General features: G+C 45.7%; 1 protein-coding gene across 1 annotated transcript in view; it reads right to left on the bottom strand.

The window, feature by feature from the left end:
* Nucleotides 1–50: 50 nt before the first annotated feature.
* egfra (epidermal growth factor receptor a (erythroblastic leukemia viral (v-erb-b) oncogene homolog, avian)) overlaps nt 51–17341 on the bottom strand; it is a 39492-nt gene continuing 22201 nt past the window's right edge. The window contains exons 7-28 of the mRNA XM_028976211.1: nt 16626–16767; nt 15176–15292; nt 14907–15033; nt 14726–14799; nt 14544–14634; nt 14107–14288; nt 13892–14024; nt 13560–13650; nt 13043–13200; nt 12904–12942; nt 12029–12173; nt 11827–11949; nt 11550–11648; nt 10151–10336; nt 9637–9792; nt 9306–9381; nt 9049–9195; nt 8691–8788; nt 8387–8554; nt 2794–2835; nt 2427–2520; nt 51–1771 (exon numbers count right to left, since the gene is read on the bottom strand). Coding sequence (XP_028832044.1) covers nt 1392–1771; nt 2427–2520; nt 2794–2835; nt 8387–8554; nt 8691–8788; nt 9049–9195; nt 9306–9381; nt 9637–9792; nt 10151–10336; nt 11550–11648; nt 11827–11949; nt 12029–12173; nt 12904–12942; nt 13043–13200; nt 13560–13650; nt 13892–14024; nt 14107–14288; nt 14544–14634; nt 14726–14799; nt 14907–15033; nt 15176–15292; nt 16626–16767 — 2868 coding nt within the window. The 3' untranslated portion in view covers nt 51–1391. The remainder of the gene's footprint in view (nt 1772–2426; nt 2521–2793; nt 2836–8386; nt 8555–8690; nt 8789–9048; nt 9196–9305; nt 9382–9636; nt 9793–10150; nt 10337–11549; nt 11649–11826; nt 11950–12028; nt 12174–12903; nt 12943–13042; nt 13201–13559; nt 13651–13891; nt 14025–14106; nt 14289–14543; nt 14635–14725; nt 14800–14906; nt 15034–15175; nt 15293–16625; nt 16768–17341) is intronic.

Raw genomic sequence — 17341 nt, 5'->3', positions numbered from 1 at the left:
GGTAGGCTCCTACATCAGGCTGCTACAAAGACATCAGCACACTGCACATATATCTTATAGAGGGTAAATTTAATTATTCAAAACATTAAAAACCAATAGTAACAATATAATATTATGGCAAAGAATAGTTATATGAAAAAAAATATTTTGTATCTATGTCAACATTTTCAATTCTTCTTACTTCAATTCTTAAAAATGTATTTTTTTCTAAATCTAAATTATTAGTCAAATTGGAAATGTAATAAGCAAGAACATTTAAATTGTATGTTGATCAGTATATGGACTGACCACTGCTGTGACCATCATCATCCTCTGGTTAAAGGTTAGCTGTAAGTAAGAAAAAGGGCAAGAACGCAATAATAATGTGATTAAAGTGCGTAAAAGCATAAATAATCATATCATTCTTGGAACACAATAAAGAAAATAAATAACTTTTAATTAAAAGGAAAAAACAATGCTACTGAAAATATATGACATACATTTAACATCCTGAAAGCGTTCTGATTCAAGACAAAGGACTGAAATTCAATATATAAAAAGTCTAATATTTTATTCAGCTTTACATTTCTGAATGTACTAATTACAAAAAAGTGAAGTACTCCATGAAGATGTCAGCTCCAGCTATATTGTACTTATGACCAGATATACCTGGATAATCACGAGGAACAAAACTGTTACTAGGCTACAACACTTTCTGAGTGCATGTGCACAGCATCCTCCCTGTTCTCTTCCCTTATAGTAATGCATTCAAAAGTCAACATCAAGTAAGAGCACAAACAGGACTGAAACTAGTCTTACCCTTATGTTGGCCACATGTCGTATCAGAAATAAACAAATACTGCCACCCATCAATTACTGTGTAATTATTACTGATACCCAGTCATGCGTGAGGAACAGGAAGAAATGACCCTGCACACAGAATACAATACAGCACGTGTTCATGGTTATTTATAGTCCTTCAGTTCAGTACCTTTTTTGGGTGGTGGCCAGACAGTCAAGGAATATGTAGTCTCTACCCAACATTTCAAGAGCAATGTAGTACCCAGACTAAACAACGTCCAGCATCATTCCACTGCTACACTGGGCTTGTCTTTCACAGTAAGGAGACAAAATTTCAGTTTTCCCTCGTTCTCAGAGCTACAATCACAATGATGGTGCCTGGGTCCCGTGGGCTTCACAACTTTCGATGGCTCCACAGGCTTCTGCAGCATTAGTTCATGGCCCTTTTGCTGGACAGTTCACATTTCTACACATGCTTTATAAAGATATATGGTTTAACACAGGACAGATGAGTGTACAACTGAAAGCTCTTTCAAACAGTACAAATCCATGCCCAAATCCAAAACCCAACATCTTCTGTCAGAATTGACAGTCCTCATGGAAATGTGCTTCTAGTGGACCTCCAAGGCTCCCTTCAGACCCAAATACTCAGAGTTCTCTGCGGCCGGAAGATGCCCGTTTGTCTTGGACTGCAGGCCTAGTGGGCAGAAGTTTTGCTGGTAGTCAGGGTTGTCTAAGCTGTTCTGCAGCTTAAACTGTTTCTGGTCCATAACAGAGCTTATGGAGGTCAGGGGCAGAAGAATGGATTTGGTAGTGTTGAGATACTCAGGATTGGGCAGGGCGTCTGACAGAGGGCCTTTGAAGCAGTTGAGGTACTCTTCCTCAGTTTCATCCACTGCAGTGGGGGAGAAGGCATGGTGAATGGGACCCGGGTGCTGATAGTTTGGGTTGGTCATGTCTGACAAAATGGAGCCATTCTGGTTCATGTACTCTGCACACGAGAGACACAGAAGTTAGAAAATAATTGTTAATTTCTCCCAATTTAAAACATAAATGTCCAGCATTTGGCACAAAAGAACTAAACCCTGAATACAAAACTTTTATAGAATAGTGAAATACAAAAATCTGTACTAGTTCTTAATCACTAACCCCAATTTACAGAGTAGTGACACTGAGCATGTTAACCCCTTTGTATCAAAGTATCATCATCACTCTTTGGAATATGCTCACATTGTTCCTAATATGTTAAACAGAGCATCCAAAATTGCAATATTGTAAAAAAAGGTTATTTATTGAACTTATCAAGATTTGACCACATTTCTGTGTTTTGAATCTTTTGATGACTGATTGTATGCAGTTGTATGCTGTTTTAAATTTTATATGGTGATATTGTTTTAATGAAATATTTTCTCCGCCAGTTCGAGACTTTTGAACTCCATGGTATGAAGTAAAGTGCAGGACTGATAACACAACTATTTTCCACTAGAGGTCACTGTTTCATCAACACAAGGCAGGTGGAAATGTCACTATGCCAAAAATCCTTCAGTCCTTAACAAAGTCGTGGACAAAAAATATTCCCAGTGACAAAGGACCTATTGCGCCCTTATATGGGCAAGTGGCTGTCCAAGGCCTCCAGTAGCACTTGCCTGGCGCGGGCTGGAAGTCTCCATCCAGGAACTGGTCGGTGGGGTCAGGAATGTAACGCAGCACCAGGCTGTTCTCTCGGGCCGGGAAGGCGTCCTGCAGATAATGAAACTGTGTTACCCAACAGGCATTGTGACTGGCTTTCACAAAATGCAGATATCCACAGTCCCTGGTGTTGTGAAACGGCCCAGACAGATAACATTAACAGAGGATTGCATTTAAAACTTTAGTCCAAAAAAAGATGAAAATTGCACGTATAATCCTTTAAAGAAGCATTGGAATGTTTTCTAATCTGAAGGAAGCTATCTACTGGTACAATTCAAGGGTTTTCTTGGGCTTTTGTTTCTGTGCCTATCTTTGTGTGCTTACCCCATTCCTGCTGTGGCATGCCCCAATACTGCTGTTCAGGCTCTGTGACGTGAGAAAGATAAAGTCGACTACATTATCTCATTAGACCATGCATTTCAAACCACCTCAGAGTTATTATTTTCCCCATAATAACAACAATAACACAAAAAAATTCGGGAGTATGTTGACTTGAGTCGATTGAGGGTAAAATCACCATAGCAAATAAGGGAAGAGTTTCTGTGTCATGCTGTTCTTTGTGTCATTACTTTCTCTATTTATATGAGAAATGGTGAGACATTGTGAAAAGCACCACCTTCTTCTACAGCAATGCCCAGCGACACTTTTCTCTCTCGACACCCTTTAAGTGTAGAAAATGGCAGAGGCATACACAAGCGAGTTAAACAAGTTAAAAAGGCCATCTGTCAGACGTGGTCCAACCTTAAATGGCCATATCCACATGCCGGTGTTATATAAGCCCACTCCTTTTAAGTAGCAGCCGCTTTTCAGCCAAAACGGGGAGGAAAAATTAACACGAAGTGTTCCCTGCAAAGGCAATCAGACTTAAAAGGCCTTTGGAACTGGGCTGCGCTCCTCGGCTGGCGCCGGGCCAGGCGGAGGGAAGGACACTTGGGCCCTCTGAGCCCTTCTGCAGACACACATGCGCCTTTTTTCACATCAAAAACGTGGCCATTAATCAGAGGCCACCTGGGAGGAAGAGTGGGCGTGAACATGAAAAAGAGAGAGTAGGAGGGAGAGAGAAGGAAAGACGGAGAAAGAGGGGTCCTTTCAGATGACAGATCAACAGGAAGTGGCTGACTGGGGTCGGCTCACTGCCGGCCAGGTACATGACTCCTCCACAGAGGACGCACTCTCATTTCTTTACCGTCCTTCACTTAGGAGGCGTTTGGCTGCCTCGGAAGACCCGGAGAGACAAATGAAGTCAACGTCCACCTCGTCGTGCCCGACTTCAGAGAGACAGATCCCTTCCCATATCATCTGTCTGCTTGCTCCAAGTGTTCCCTGAGTGTGATTAAGAGTGGGAAGATAGAGCTACCATATGAGCTACTGCTGCCCTGAAGTGAACTAAATTTTGCCTACGCAGATGGCTTCTGGTGCAAAATTATATTTAGTGTTATATTGTGAAAATAAATATGATGTACAGTAGAGACTAATTAAAGGAAAAACAAAAGAGCTGTATTTGTCTATAATATAAGACATGTGGGATATGTTCATTAATGCTTTTCTTAAGGCCTTAAGGTGAAAGGACTGTCTGTATCTTGGAGTGAAGCAACAAACTACCCACACAGCAAAAATACATTCAATAAAAGCCAAAAAGACCCCTTATCCAGAATTTTTAAGCCATCATAGATAACTAATATGTAACATAAATGTAGTCAATTTCTAAATGGCCATGAAAAAAAAAAAATTTCTTGGTAAATACTAGCACACTGTCAGGATTGCCTGCAGCTGGGCTCCACACCGGAATCCAATCCTGATGCCCCATAAATGCCGGAAGTTTCCGCCCGTTCGGGGTCGCTGGCATTTTCGTGAACTTCAGTTGGTAACACTGTTTATAATTTGAGTTCTGGCAATCGCCACACGCCTACGGGTTAGTTTGTGTTTTTTCCCTTTTATTTCCCGTTTTTGGCCACCGCGCCATTGTTTATTTGTATTTGTTTATATATATGAATAAAACCCCTTCCCAACATGTCAGACCTCTGCGCTTCCTTCCCCCGTAAGTCCGTAGTCGTGACAGAATGCCAGAGACCCACCCAAAAGCGCAGAGGTAAAAAGCAGAGGAGAAGAAACGCCGCGAAGGACGCAGCCCGGCGCGGCGAACGCGGACGCCAGGGGAGAGACGCGCCGCCCGTTCTGGTGGAGCGTTTTCTCCCCGAGAAGCCGTGGTACGCGGCGCCGCGTGATGACGTCACCCCCGGGAAACTCCGCGAAACCCGGAAGCGACAACGTCGGCGGGTGAGTGGGCGGAGCGAGGACGTTGGCGTCGGCAGCAGCGAGGAAGTGACGTGGGCAGCGAGCGCAGAAGATGCGACCCCCACGATCTTCGGCATGTCGAGCCAAGAACTCTGCGCTCTGCTGGCAAGGCTCCCCGTGGACTGGGACGACACGGACGACGACGAGAGCACGGGAGACGAGAGTTGGGCTCCGCCCATCGCACCAGTCTGCGATCGTCGCGAGGTCCGTGGGGACCCACGTCACTTCCAGGGGGGTGAGAAGCGGCAACAACGGCGGCGTTCCTCCAGCGAGGAGGTGGGCAGCCTCCAGCCCGAATGGCCAGAGTACTGCCCATGGGAGCTTATCGCGCCATGGGTCCAGGATGTCCGCAGGGTGGACGACCCTCGGAGTCACCGGTGGGAGGACACGGATGACGAAAGCGATGATGACATGGATTTTCGGTGGGCGGTCGTTGCCGGGATGGCTCCGCCCAGCGTGCGCGTCCAAGATCACCGCGGCGTCCGTGATGACCCATGTGACTTCCAGGGGTACGAGGTGGACACGGACGACGACCAGGATGACGCCGTTTGGGCAGTCGGTGCCGGGATGGCTCCGCCCATCGCGCCCATCCAGGATCGTCACGAGGTCCGTGGAGACCCACGTCCCTCCCAGCAGTGTGAGGAAAGCTGGTGGAAGAGGGCGACGGGAGGTCGCCAGCCAGCAACTGCGCTGCCGGGACTGCCTCGCAGGGAATCCTCCATTCCTGCTCCAGTCGCCGACCCGCCTTCCCTCTGCCCGGACGTTCCCCAGCGAAATGGCAGTGCAGCACCAGCGTCCACACCTGCTGGAGAAGACGTCCACCCCCCTCCACACCACACACCTACCACCATCTCCAGCGACGTGCCCAGCCCCATGTGGGACAGCCCAATTGTCCCGGGACCCTTCAGTGGGGCAGCAGACACTGATAAGACCACCACCATCCTCTCGTGTCTGCTTGGGTCAGCATGGGGCTGGAGCGCAGCCCTCTGGCAGCAGGGAGAGACAGACCGCAGTTTTCGGGACTTCCAGCAGAGACTGAGGGCGGAGTTTGATCGGCCAGAGCCTGAGCCAGGGATCGAACTCTGCCCCTCCACCACGTCCAGCGCCAGTCAGGATCCGGGGCAAGAAGACCAAGCACTGGCGGGCGACGAGAAGGTCGCACCTCCCGAGATCCTGGCTGTGCCCCCTGAGGAGGTCCTGGAGAGCCCAGAGAGGGAGCCAGACGACCCTCTCTTCTGTCTGTCTCTGTCTGTGTGTGTCTGTGTGGCATATGTGTCCGTATGTCGCCCCCACTTCCCCTCTTTGTGTCCACCAGATGGCGACCCAGCCGCGGAGCCGAACCCCAGGGAGGAGGTTCCTGACCCGAATGTGCTGGTCCAAGGCGAGGTGGACAAGCCCCAAGGTACCCCTAAGTCCAGCCGGGGGGGGTGCTCCCCCAAAGAATTTTTTGGGGGGGTGCAGTTCGGGTTGGGGACTCCTCCTGAGGGGAGGGGAGGTGGGGAAGCGATGGAGCTGGGTCCTCCGGTAGCCAGTGAGGAGGGCGGGCCAGGCATGGGCCTGCGTCTGCCTCCAGAGGGGTGGAGCGCCATAGAGCCCCCGGGTAGGCATGAGGACCCAGCTGGGACAGGCAGGAAGAGGGCCTGCTTGTCCCAACGGACGCAGAAGGGGCTAGCCGGATGGTCTGGCAATGCCCCCCCCTTGGCACCAGGGCCATGCAGCGAGAGGGGCTGCATAGTCCCAGAAGGCACCAGCCTGGGGTGCCTGGAACAGTCGCCGGAGGCTCTGGGACAATCTCCCTGCGCGGTGCAGGGGGTGACACAAGACGTGTCAGAGGGGACATGTGGAGACAGGGCCCACACGTACCCAGATGGATCGGCCCTGATTATTGTGTGCAGGTACGGGAGTCCGGGGCCGCCATGCGGGACCACGCCGGGGAGCCAGGCCGAGGGTCCGGGGCCGCCATGCGGGACCACGCCGGGGAGCCAGGCCGAGGGTCCGGGGCCGCCAAGCGGGACCACGCCGGGGAGCCAGGCCGAGGGTCCGGGGCCACCATGCGGGACCACGCCGGGGAGCCAGGCCGAGGGTCCGGGGCCGCAATGCGGGACCACGCCGGGGAGCCAGGCCGAGGGTCCGGGGCCGCCAAGCGGGACCACGCCGGGGAGCCAGGCCGAGGGTCCGGGGCCGCCAAGCGGGACCACGCCGGGGAGCCAGGCCGAGGGTCCGGGGCCGCCAAGCGGGACCACGCCGGGGAGCCAGGCCGAGGGTCCGGGGCCGCCACGCCTGACCACGCCGGGGAGCCAGCCCGAGGGACCGGGGCCGCCACGCCTGACCACGCCGGGGAGCCAGCCCGAGGGACCGGGGCCGCCACGCCTGACCACGCCGGGGAGCCAGCCCGAGGGACCGGGGCCGCCACGCCTGACCACGCCGGGGAGCCAGCCCGAGGGACCGGGTCCTCCAAGGGGAGGATACAGCAGGGCAGGAGCCCTGTGGTTGCCGCAGTCCGCCCCGCCGCCTCCACTGATGGTACTGTTGGGGCTCCGAGGACGTAGCCCTTGGAGGGGGGGCTCTGTCAGGATTGCCTGCAGCTGGGCTCCACACCGGAATCCAATCCTGATGCCCCATAAATGCCGGAAGTTTCCGCCCGTTCGGGGTCGCTGGCATTTTCGTGAACTTCAGTTGGTAACACTGTTTATAATTTGAGTTCTGGCAATCGCCACACGCCTACGGGTTAGTTTTAGTTTATCTGTATTTAAGTTAAATCGTTTTCGGCCACCGCGCCCTTGTTTCTTTGAGTTTATTGTTTGTTTATAAATAAAACCCTTCCCAACATGTCAGACCTCTGCGCTTCCTTCCCCCGTAAGTCCGTAGTCGTGACACACACGATATTTAAATGAGCTTTTTAAGGGCATTTCGCAGTCCTTAAGATGACTTCAGCGGACTTTATAGGCGTGATCTCTGCTACAGAGATCTTGGGACCATGTTCACTACCAAACCAAACAAGAAGATTGACTATCTGCACATTAATTACAGAATCCTAAGATGAATTGAACAACAAACTGTCACAGACAATACAGTACCACTATAGACTTGGTGTTTTGATGACAGTAGTGGGGATGATGTTTAAACTTTTTTTGCTGACACCCTTCTCCAGAGTAATCTACAATCAGTAGTTACAAGGCCAGTTGCCCTGGACAATGGTAGTAAGCTGGGTTTGAACCCGTGGTTTAGTGGTCATCTGGTACATAGGCAAGTGTGTTTCCCACCAGGCTACTAACAGTTTTCACGGTTCAACAAAGCTGTGATTTGCTGCCAGAGCATGGACTTCATATCAACACTGTCAAAATGAACGATTCCAATCCAACCAGGACAAAATTGTTTCATAACAGGATACAGGTGACCACTGTCTAGATTTCCATGACGTGCATTCAACATAACTCTAGAACTCCATAATACTCTGTAAAGCATAATGCAGCTGGTATAGCAATTGGTCCTGAGGCCTCCTGCAGGTTTTCAGATAAACAGTGATAAGCTCTACACATCCTCATTTATTAGCCAACAGATCCCCTGCAAGGCAGTCACCGCCTACACCTGCAAGATAAAAGATGGACATGGTCCTCCTTACGACAGACTGCAGCAGGTGAGTACGGGATGTGCTGGGAGAGCTGAAGAAACTGTGGCTGGGCACCAGGTACTCATCAGCGTCCACCGCGTCCTTCATGTCCACCCCGCTGACCAGGCTGCGGTAGTTCCTCCCATCGGATGGGCTGGGCAGTGCCATTCTGTCGTCGCCCTGTCAAACCATGACACATGTTGAGAATTCATTGTGTTTGTTCATTTAAGCAATTTGACTTCTTGAATTGACAAACTCTATATACTATAATAGTGATCATGTTTATTAAGATAAACCACCCCTGACCTTCCCTTACCTGAATGACCAGGTAACGTGGAGGGTCTCGGGCCATCTTGGTAAACTCTGCAATGAGCTCTCGGAACCGTGGCCTGCTGTCAGAATCAATCATCCAGCCTGATGATGGATGGAAACAAAAATGCAAACAAATAAACAAACAACGGGCATTGAGGAGGACAGGAAAAGCCCATGCGAGCATGACACTTCAAATCACTTATGTTATTTCCAGAAATACATTCTAATTTTATGCATTAAGCAATCAAGCATAAAATTCTTCTACCAGTGGGGTTCAGCAAAATTAGCCTGGCAAGAATTTTTAAAAGCCTTATCTAGCTGCTAAAAATGTGCTTTCGCGCAGTGCAGCCCTGTGCACTCACATTTAACCATGATCATGTACACATCGATGGTGCAGATAGGGGGCTGAGGCAGCCTCTCGCCCTTCTCTAGCACGCTTGCTATCTCACTGGCTGGTATGCCGTCATATGGTTTGGTCCCAAATGTCATGAGTTCCCACACTGTGACACCTACAGGGCAGAGGGCACAGACATTATCCTAGTTTCATTTCATACAATGCTTCTCAAGTCTGAAGAACAAATCACATGTGGCTACTATTTGAAGTTAAGTATGTACACACCATAGCTCCAGACATCGCTCTGATGGGTGTACTTCCGATGAAGGATAGATTCCAGGGCCATCCATTTTATGGGAACCTTCCGAAAGAGGTGGGATTTATTTATAACAATGGTAAAAAAAAAGAAGCCAGAGTGAGGACTACCTCCTAACAAATCAAATTCACAAGTTCCTGTGACACAAAGTACAGTTAATCCAACATTGCAACAGTTCCACTACTCATGTGTGACACTGCAGACTCCCCCCGCAGATTTCCTTAAATTCATCGTACTTGTTTCATAACCCCCAATCCCATATTTCTTCCAAATTAGCAACAGAGGAGACAGAGAGCAGACCTTTCCTCCATCTGCCTGGTACTCCTTTTCGTCAGCGCTGAGGAGCTTGGCCAGGCCGAAATCAGTAATCCTGATATGCTGGGGAGTCTTCACCAGAACATTCCGGGCTGCCAAGTCACGGTGCACTAAGTGACGCTCTTCAAGATAATTCATCCCCTGGGGTTGAGAAATTGCAGATATGAGATGTACACTCAGGCGAGAGCTTTGCTCCTGCAATCAGGCGGCACAATTAACTAATGCGGCGCAGCAGGATGCTTTTCCTCGTTTCAGGCTGCAAGCTGATATCCATTTTCTCCTCGGGTTTCTGAAGGATCTGATTACTGTTTTTCTATTTAAAAGGCAAATTAAGGTATTTGTATGATGGGCATAAAAATCACATACAACACATACAGTAATGTAAGAATGTACAATAACATGCTTATATCTTAACAAACATCACAGCTGCCCAGTCCCAAAGCAATATGGACAAAGGAGTAAGACGATAGAAACGGCAAGTTGTGGACAGACGCCTTACCTTGGCGATCTGCACACACCAGTTGAGCAGACTCTGGGAGCCGATGTTGTCCTTGTTCTCCTTGACGTAGTCCAACAAGCACCCGTACGGCATGAGCTGTGTGATGAGCTGCACTTTAGAGGTGAGGCAGATGCCCAGCAAACGGCAGACATGGGGGTGATCAACGCTGGCCATCACATAGGCCTCCTATAAGTCATCCATTTTGACGAACAAGAACAGAGACAGCACTGATATATTAAACATTTTCAGGTAAAAACAAAACTTTCAAAACATTTTTCAGTTTTTTAGTCATATAACTTAAATGAAATAGAACTGACTAGGTATTGCATACTAAGCGTATCTTACCATACCTCGTACCAACTCATTTATGCATTCATAATCTACTGGTGTTTCCTATTACAACCCTAAACACAACTTAGACGATTACAATATTTACCATAATTACCATATTACCCACCCTTTCTTTAAGACTAATTAGAAAACAGTTTGTGTTTGCAATATCAGATTTGAAAAAATATTGCCTTGTATTTGAAACAACATTTTTGTCTAGACCACATATCTGAGAGAAGGGAATCCAACATACGAGCCAGAATGGCCTCTGCGTTTATCCGCCTTTATTAATCTTTACTGTGCTGACAGGGTTCAAGGCTGTACAAAGTGTTAAAACTTGTTTACAAATGCAAACAACACTTTGTTTTTTTATCAGATATTGCCAGATGACTTGATATCCTTGATGTCTTTTAAGATGGGGTGCTTTCAATCAAAGAGAGATTTGTTGGTGGATACTTTTTGCTTTTGTGGATAAAATAAAATCTTCCTTCCGCCCCGAGTACAAATCTCATCCGCTAGCTTCTAAATTCTCGGGAGTCTTGCAAGCTTTGAACTGCGGATATCACTGCTGCCGCTTTTTACTCAGGTCTTCTTGACCTCGCTTTCATGAGCCCTCAGCTGCTGTAAAACGGATGAGCCAGGCCATGCTGCTCATCTCTGGAACAGGCCTCTGATAAAGCAATCACTCCTAACATTAACACACACTCTGGGCCTTGGTTCAGTTGACATAAACTGCTTTGAGAAAATCAATAACATTTTGTGAGAAAAAAAAAAGGCATTCATATAATGCGACATATGAGGGAGGGTGGTACAGATCGGTTTACCAGTTTTTCAGTTTAATTGGATGATCACCTTTACCTGCCATTTATGTCAATGTCATGTACATTACATCCCTAATAATGTCATCATATGCCATGTACTGTTGGGCCAATAGTGGTGTCAGATCTCCATTTAATTTAATCAGTGTAATCCCAGTACAGCAGCCAAGTGGACAGATGTGCAGGAGGAAATAATGACTTCAGCTCATTCTGCAGATGCCTCTCTGAGCGCGTAACAGGCCAACACTCACGTCCAAGATCTCCTTGTTGGCTTTGGGAGAGGTGGCCTCTCTTAAGACCTTGATCGCCACAGGAATCTTCACATCCTCTCCTTCAGGCACCCAGAGTCCCTGCAAAAATCAACAAAGCTGACTATTGTTCTCCATTCCCCCATACCGTTCTGTTTCCTCCACAAGTACATGCTACAACCAGTAATGCACATTGTGCCAAAACACAAGAATAGATGCATGTTAAAGACCAGAAAAGATAACAGGACAAGCCACGCATGTGCCCAGGTGGACATCTGACCTTATAAACAGTCCCAAATGCTCCAGAACCCAGCACTTTGATCTTCTTGAACTCTGTTTCCTTGAGGATGCGTAGCAGAGCCTGATTAGGTGTCTGTCCGCTTGGTGTCAGGGGCTGTACTAGCTGTGGGCACAAACATACCCTTTCTAAGAATAAACTACTGATAATCTATATCAGTCAGCAGCACCTTGTCCCTACCTACCTCTCTCTCCTGCAGCAGTCGGCGCAGCGTTCGCTTTCTCTTTATGTGACGCCTTCGCAGCAATATGAAGATGCCCAGGCCAAAAATTAAAAAGGCCAGAAGACCACTCACGACAGCAGCTGCAACTATGGGCAAATACGATTTCCTGAAGAAAAGTCAAATACAAATCTTATTTTCTGGACACAGTCCTATTATTGGTATATTCCATACACCACTGAAACGTATAACATATTTCACATAGCTTCTGCAGTGTTCCTTGCCTGGACGATTGTAATGCAATAGATTTCAGAGTCAGTCAGACCTTAAAAGTCCTGACCTCACACCTACTGTGTGACCTGTTATCCTTCTGGACCAACGGGTCATAGAATCTTTTGACCTGTAAAGGTGACAGCCACCCTTTAAAGGTTCAATGGTACCTCAGTGGCACCTTGGCAGATTGGGATTTGAACCTCACAACCTTCCAGTTATGAGTCCACTTCCTGCTAGGCCACCACTGCCACCATGATAACAAATTAATGAAATTCTGAGATTAGCTCATGGCTGGCTTTGGAGAAATAACCATTAGGGACATTTGTTATCACATACAATCACTGAGAAATTAGAATGCTTCGCATGTTAAGAATGCTTCGCATGTGTGGAGTTACTTTTTTAGGGGAGGGGTGGGAAATTATCTGGAGGGACACAGCATGAGAAAGGGGAGGTAACCTTTCCCCTTATGACGACATAAGGGAAGACATACCAGATCCGACCGTCTGAGCTGCCGCTCTTTGAACGACGAAGCAGAATGGTCAAAGCACTCTTTATACATATCGCCATTGCATTAATGTTAAATAATCTCACAACATCACAATAGGTGACCTTTAATATTATCTTACGTAGGGTCAATGCAGTCTTGCAGCCCAGGGCCAGTGCATCTGTAAAGAGAACAAATACAAGTTGAGGAACAAAAAAAAATACTTTGTTACCTGATATTCACAAAGCATAGTTAATTTTCCACACTGTAAGCAAGCCTACCCTTGAGTGCAATTTTTGTGGCAAGGCTGGCACACGTTGGATTTATCGGCATATTTCCAAATGCTGGTGCCGCCATCCCCGAGCAAACCATTGGGGCAACGGGGGACGCAGCGGAGGCCATCTCTAAAGTTTGCACATTCAGCACAGTTCTCTGGATCCTGACAGAGAGACCATATTCATCACATCACCTAACAATATTCTTTATCATTTATATTTTAAACGTATAAGGCAACACAATTTACCTCAAGTAACACAAAAAAATCACAATGGCATCATCAAAATGAAAGCTAAGAGAAGACCACAGTTGCCGGATTGGGTGGTTTTGTACGTTTAAAAAAAGCCCATGCACCTACTTTATTTCTGCTCATTTGCAATAAAACCCAATATTACATCATGTTCTACTCCAGAGAAGAAACTTTTCCATGGCACAATGTTTCAAATTGAAAATCTACTTGACCAAATTTAGTGGCCCTGCATTAAGCCCTGTAGCATCTGTATTGGTTGGTGTTGTACTCACTGGTGCTTTACATGTGGCTGTCCCATTCAGAATCTTACATTCTGCATCACACTGCATGCATGTCCTGTTCACCTCAGATTCTCTCCATTCACTGTAAAACAAATTCAATTAGAATGTCAGAGATTTTGTGCTAACTACGTCCAACTAAGTCTGAACCTACGTGTCTGGATTGGGGTCATAAACACTTGCAGAGATGAACATAGATGGCTATCACCATATTTTTGACAATAATTATTTCTACACTGAACAGACCTATAACAACAAAACAGCAGCACTTGTGGAAAGATGCAAAAGCTGGATCTGTACAGAAAGGAGTATCATCACTCGCTCACCCTTCCAGGATATTGCATGAAGAGATACAACGAGCATTGCGGTTGACATGCATGCAGGACAGGCACATGGTGGGACCTGGACCCCAGCAACCTTCTGCACTACACATGTCATCACATGTCCTGCCCTCCTCAGCTGCACACAGAGGAAAGAGCTGTTAGGGGGAACTGTATGATCACCTTATATGTCTTTTATGACACATGAGTTTTATTTTTACCATTCTTTTTAACATTGGCTGTTTGCTGGCTGGACTTAAAGAGTTTCTGAAATAGCTCAGGGTTGACGTAGGACAGGTTTGGGTTCTCAGAGACATACACGTCGCCATCGCTGACCTCTTTGAGGGAACGCAGACCAAGGTATGTTATCTTGGTCTTTGTAATCGCCAGGCTGTATCTGCCCCTGAGAAGAAACAAGCAGGTGGGCAGTGAGAGCAGAGCATTGACTCTCCTCCTGCAGTGACACCAGTCTCACCAGGTAGTGAGGTTTCAGTGCGGTTTCAAAGGTAATTGTAAAATCTATTAAAACCGGAAATATTACAAACAACAATTTTTGTTGCTGCATTTTAAATATCTAAATAGGCTTATAGGATGCTGGTAAATGTGACATCCCTTTTTATATGGTTCAGGTAGAACAAACAATCATCAGACAACTTACTGTTTCTTAGTTCTCCCACGAATAACTTCAAGATTTTCAAAAGGGCTCAGAGAAACAATGCTGTCTGTCCATTCTTGAATCATAAGGTAGCCTTCAGATGTAAATAAGAAAAAAATCTATTGTTGACATCTTCATAAAACAATATGCGCTGAATTTTGGTGCAGTAAAGAGTTTTGACTTACCAGTGATTTCTTTTACTGACTTGAAAACATTGAGCATGGCAGGATCCAGAGGTAGGGTTTTGGTATGCGCGTCCCTGAAATCATACATTCAATTAATTTGTATTCCAAAATTTTCAATAATTAAACAATCTGGATTCTAATGCATTATAAATGATTGAGAGCTGCTTATTTCCCATCTCACCCATGGATCGATGTACTCAAGATGGCCACATCGCCGTGTATTTTAGTGCAGTTTTCAAATGTCTGGATGTTGCTTGCATTTATTGACAAGACTCCAACCAGCTGTCCTGAGTCCAGCCCATCACAAACTAGACACACAGCACAAGAATACAAGGCATCATGTTTGAACTATATCTTTCACAAGGAAAGCTTCATGATCTTTGCGTTCTGCTTTGAGGATTACATGTCAAACTTAAAATGTACATAAACAGCACAATACTCAATCCTTACCTTTAGGACAAAGCCCATCACATTTCTTGCACTTCCTGATGCCTCCCTCATCAACCTCATATGTGTTAGGGCTGCATGTCCGAACACATGCACCATGGTCTGTAACTACGTAGTTATCTGTGGATGACGTCAATCTGGTTAGCTGGGTGTAATTTTATTTTGTGTTTGGTATTAGTATATCTGGTACTGGAACATCTAAAAAAATTAAGAACAGGTAAATAGGTAAGATTTTTCATCATTTATATTTCATTGGACCGTTCAGCCCCTTAGTTAAAGATGCACAGAGAAGTTGATCATTTCTGTATTGTTTTTTGGTAATAATAATTTGAATTGAATATTAATTATTATAGATTTGAGCTTTTCTCAGACATAATCATCAACATGGAACAAATAATCTAATGAATATAGTACATATATAACTTAAATTATGAATACAATTGCTATTTTCAGTACATTCTAATCTTTTGAGATTTATTAGTTTTGACATTTACTCAACATCTTAAAAATTATATATTATATATATAAGTACATAATTATATGTGCGTAAGCACATATTGTATTAAAAATAACATGAAATATTAGAAATATATTAAATATGAAATTTATAAATATATTTCATAAATATGAAAATGTATTTCACATATAGTTTATATATATCTAAATATGTCTAATCTATAAACTGCCTTCAGAATACATTCAAACTCTTCCAGGTTAGTGTGATATTCACCAGATCCGTGTGAGATGAGCTTGTGTGCAGGAAAAAAAACAGCCTGACTCACTGCTGCAAGCTCACAACCTTGGCCTCAATCATTATCCTGACCTTCTGTGTGAAGATTATAATTTAGCCTAGACAACCAGGCACTAACTGCTGCTCTCAGAGTGAGGACAGCAGTGGAGGAAAATGCTACAGTTTATTTATCAGACTGCAACCTGAAGACTGAAGCTCTGGGCTGTGCTTTTGGGGGGTTGAAAAATGTTTTGCTTGCGTTTGTTCTGGGCAGCTTTTTGTCTATATGTCCCCATATGTCTCCCAAAGGTAGAGATAAACATACGCCTTAATTATTCTTTAAATTTACACCAATATAAAATGTAGAATACTTTACATAAATATAAGTATTTTAGCATTAAATTTGTGGGCTAGATAAAAATGTAATGTCTAGACCACCAATGGTACCATGTACAATATTTGAACAACAAACAAATGTTTCAATTATTCCCGAAAAAGACCAATACTGTTTACTTCATACATGCATGGCTTCTTCTGCTTTATGTCATTACTAGGCAAATTCACTGGAACTGCTCTTCAGAACCACTCCTAAAATTGTGCAACATACATACGTAGGTTTTTTGAAGGTTAATGCCTTTGCATCTTATGTCCATGCAAAATGTGAAACCTGACTGCTGAATCCAGCTAAATCCCCAAGGGACCTCTAGGGGCCGTGACTCTTACGTGGGCAGCTCTTGACACAGGTGGCGCCAAAGCTGTACTTCCCATCTGGGTTGACAACCAGCTGGTGTAAGTTCCGTTCATACCGCATGAGTGGGGGACACGTGTCTTTGCATGTCCCATCGTCCTGGAAGTCCCTGCAAGCCTGCAAGATCAAGCGACTCAAATGGTGAGCAGCAACATTCACACAGCTGCATTTTTCATCACATTTTACTTCGCAAAAAACCCTGATTAGTTCTGACTGTCCCTGAGGGGACTTTAATCTGGGATGGGATGGATTACTGACACCCAGAGTTGTGCTTAAGACACAGAACAGGTTCCCACAGTGTTATGAAATAAAGCTGTTCTTTAAGAATGACATGCTGAGAGTCTGTGTATTTTCAGGGAATCAGCTCGAGATGATGCAGGCTCTGCTAGGATTGTGCTCCTGGGTCAAGTTGTCAAAAACATATTGTAGAACCTTATAAGTGTCTCAGCACATGTCACAGAGTCTCCATTTTCAGCTACTTTACTGGTGGGATCGATACACTTCCTACAAAATAAATCCCTTCATTTGCTATTATGATGATGAACTTTGGGTTTCATGTCAATGCACAAATCCATGGTTTTATCTCCAATAGGGTTGACTGCTGGTCTTCAGCTCCAACTAATTCTTACACACCACTCATTCCATTCCATTTCTTAAGACATTACAATGGCTTCCGGTTAATTTCAGAACT

Source organism: Denticeps clupeoides, chromosome 4 (genome assembly GCF_900700375.1).
Source record: "Denticeps clupeoides chromosome 4, fDenClu1.1, whole genome shotgun sequence".
In the NCBI taxonomy this organism is placed as follows: domain Eukaryota; kingdom Metazoa; phylum Chordata; class Actinopteri; order Clupeiformes; family Denticipitidae; genus Denticeps; species Denticeps clupeoides.
This window is presented reverse-complemented; position numbering and strand designations above follow the sequence as displayed.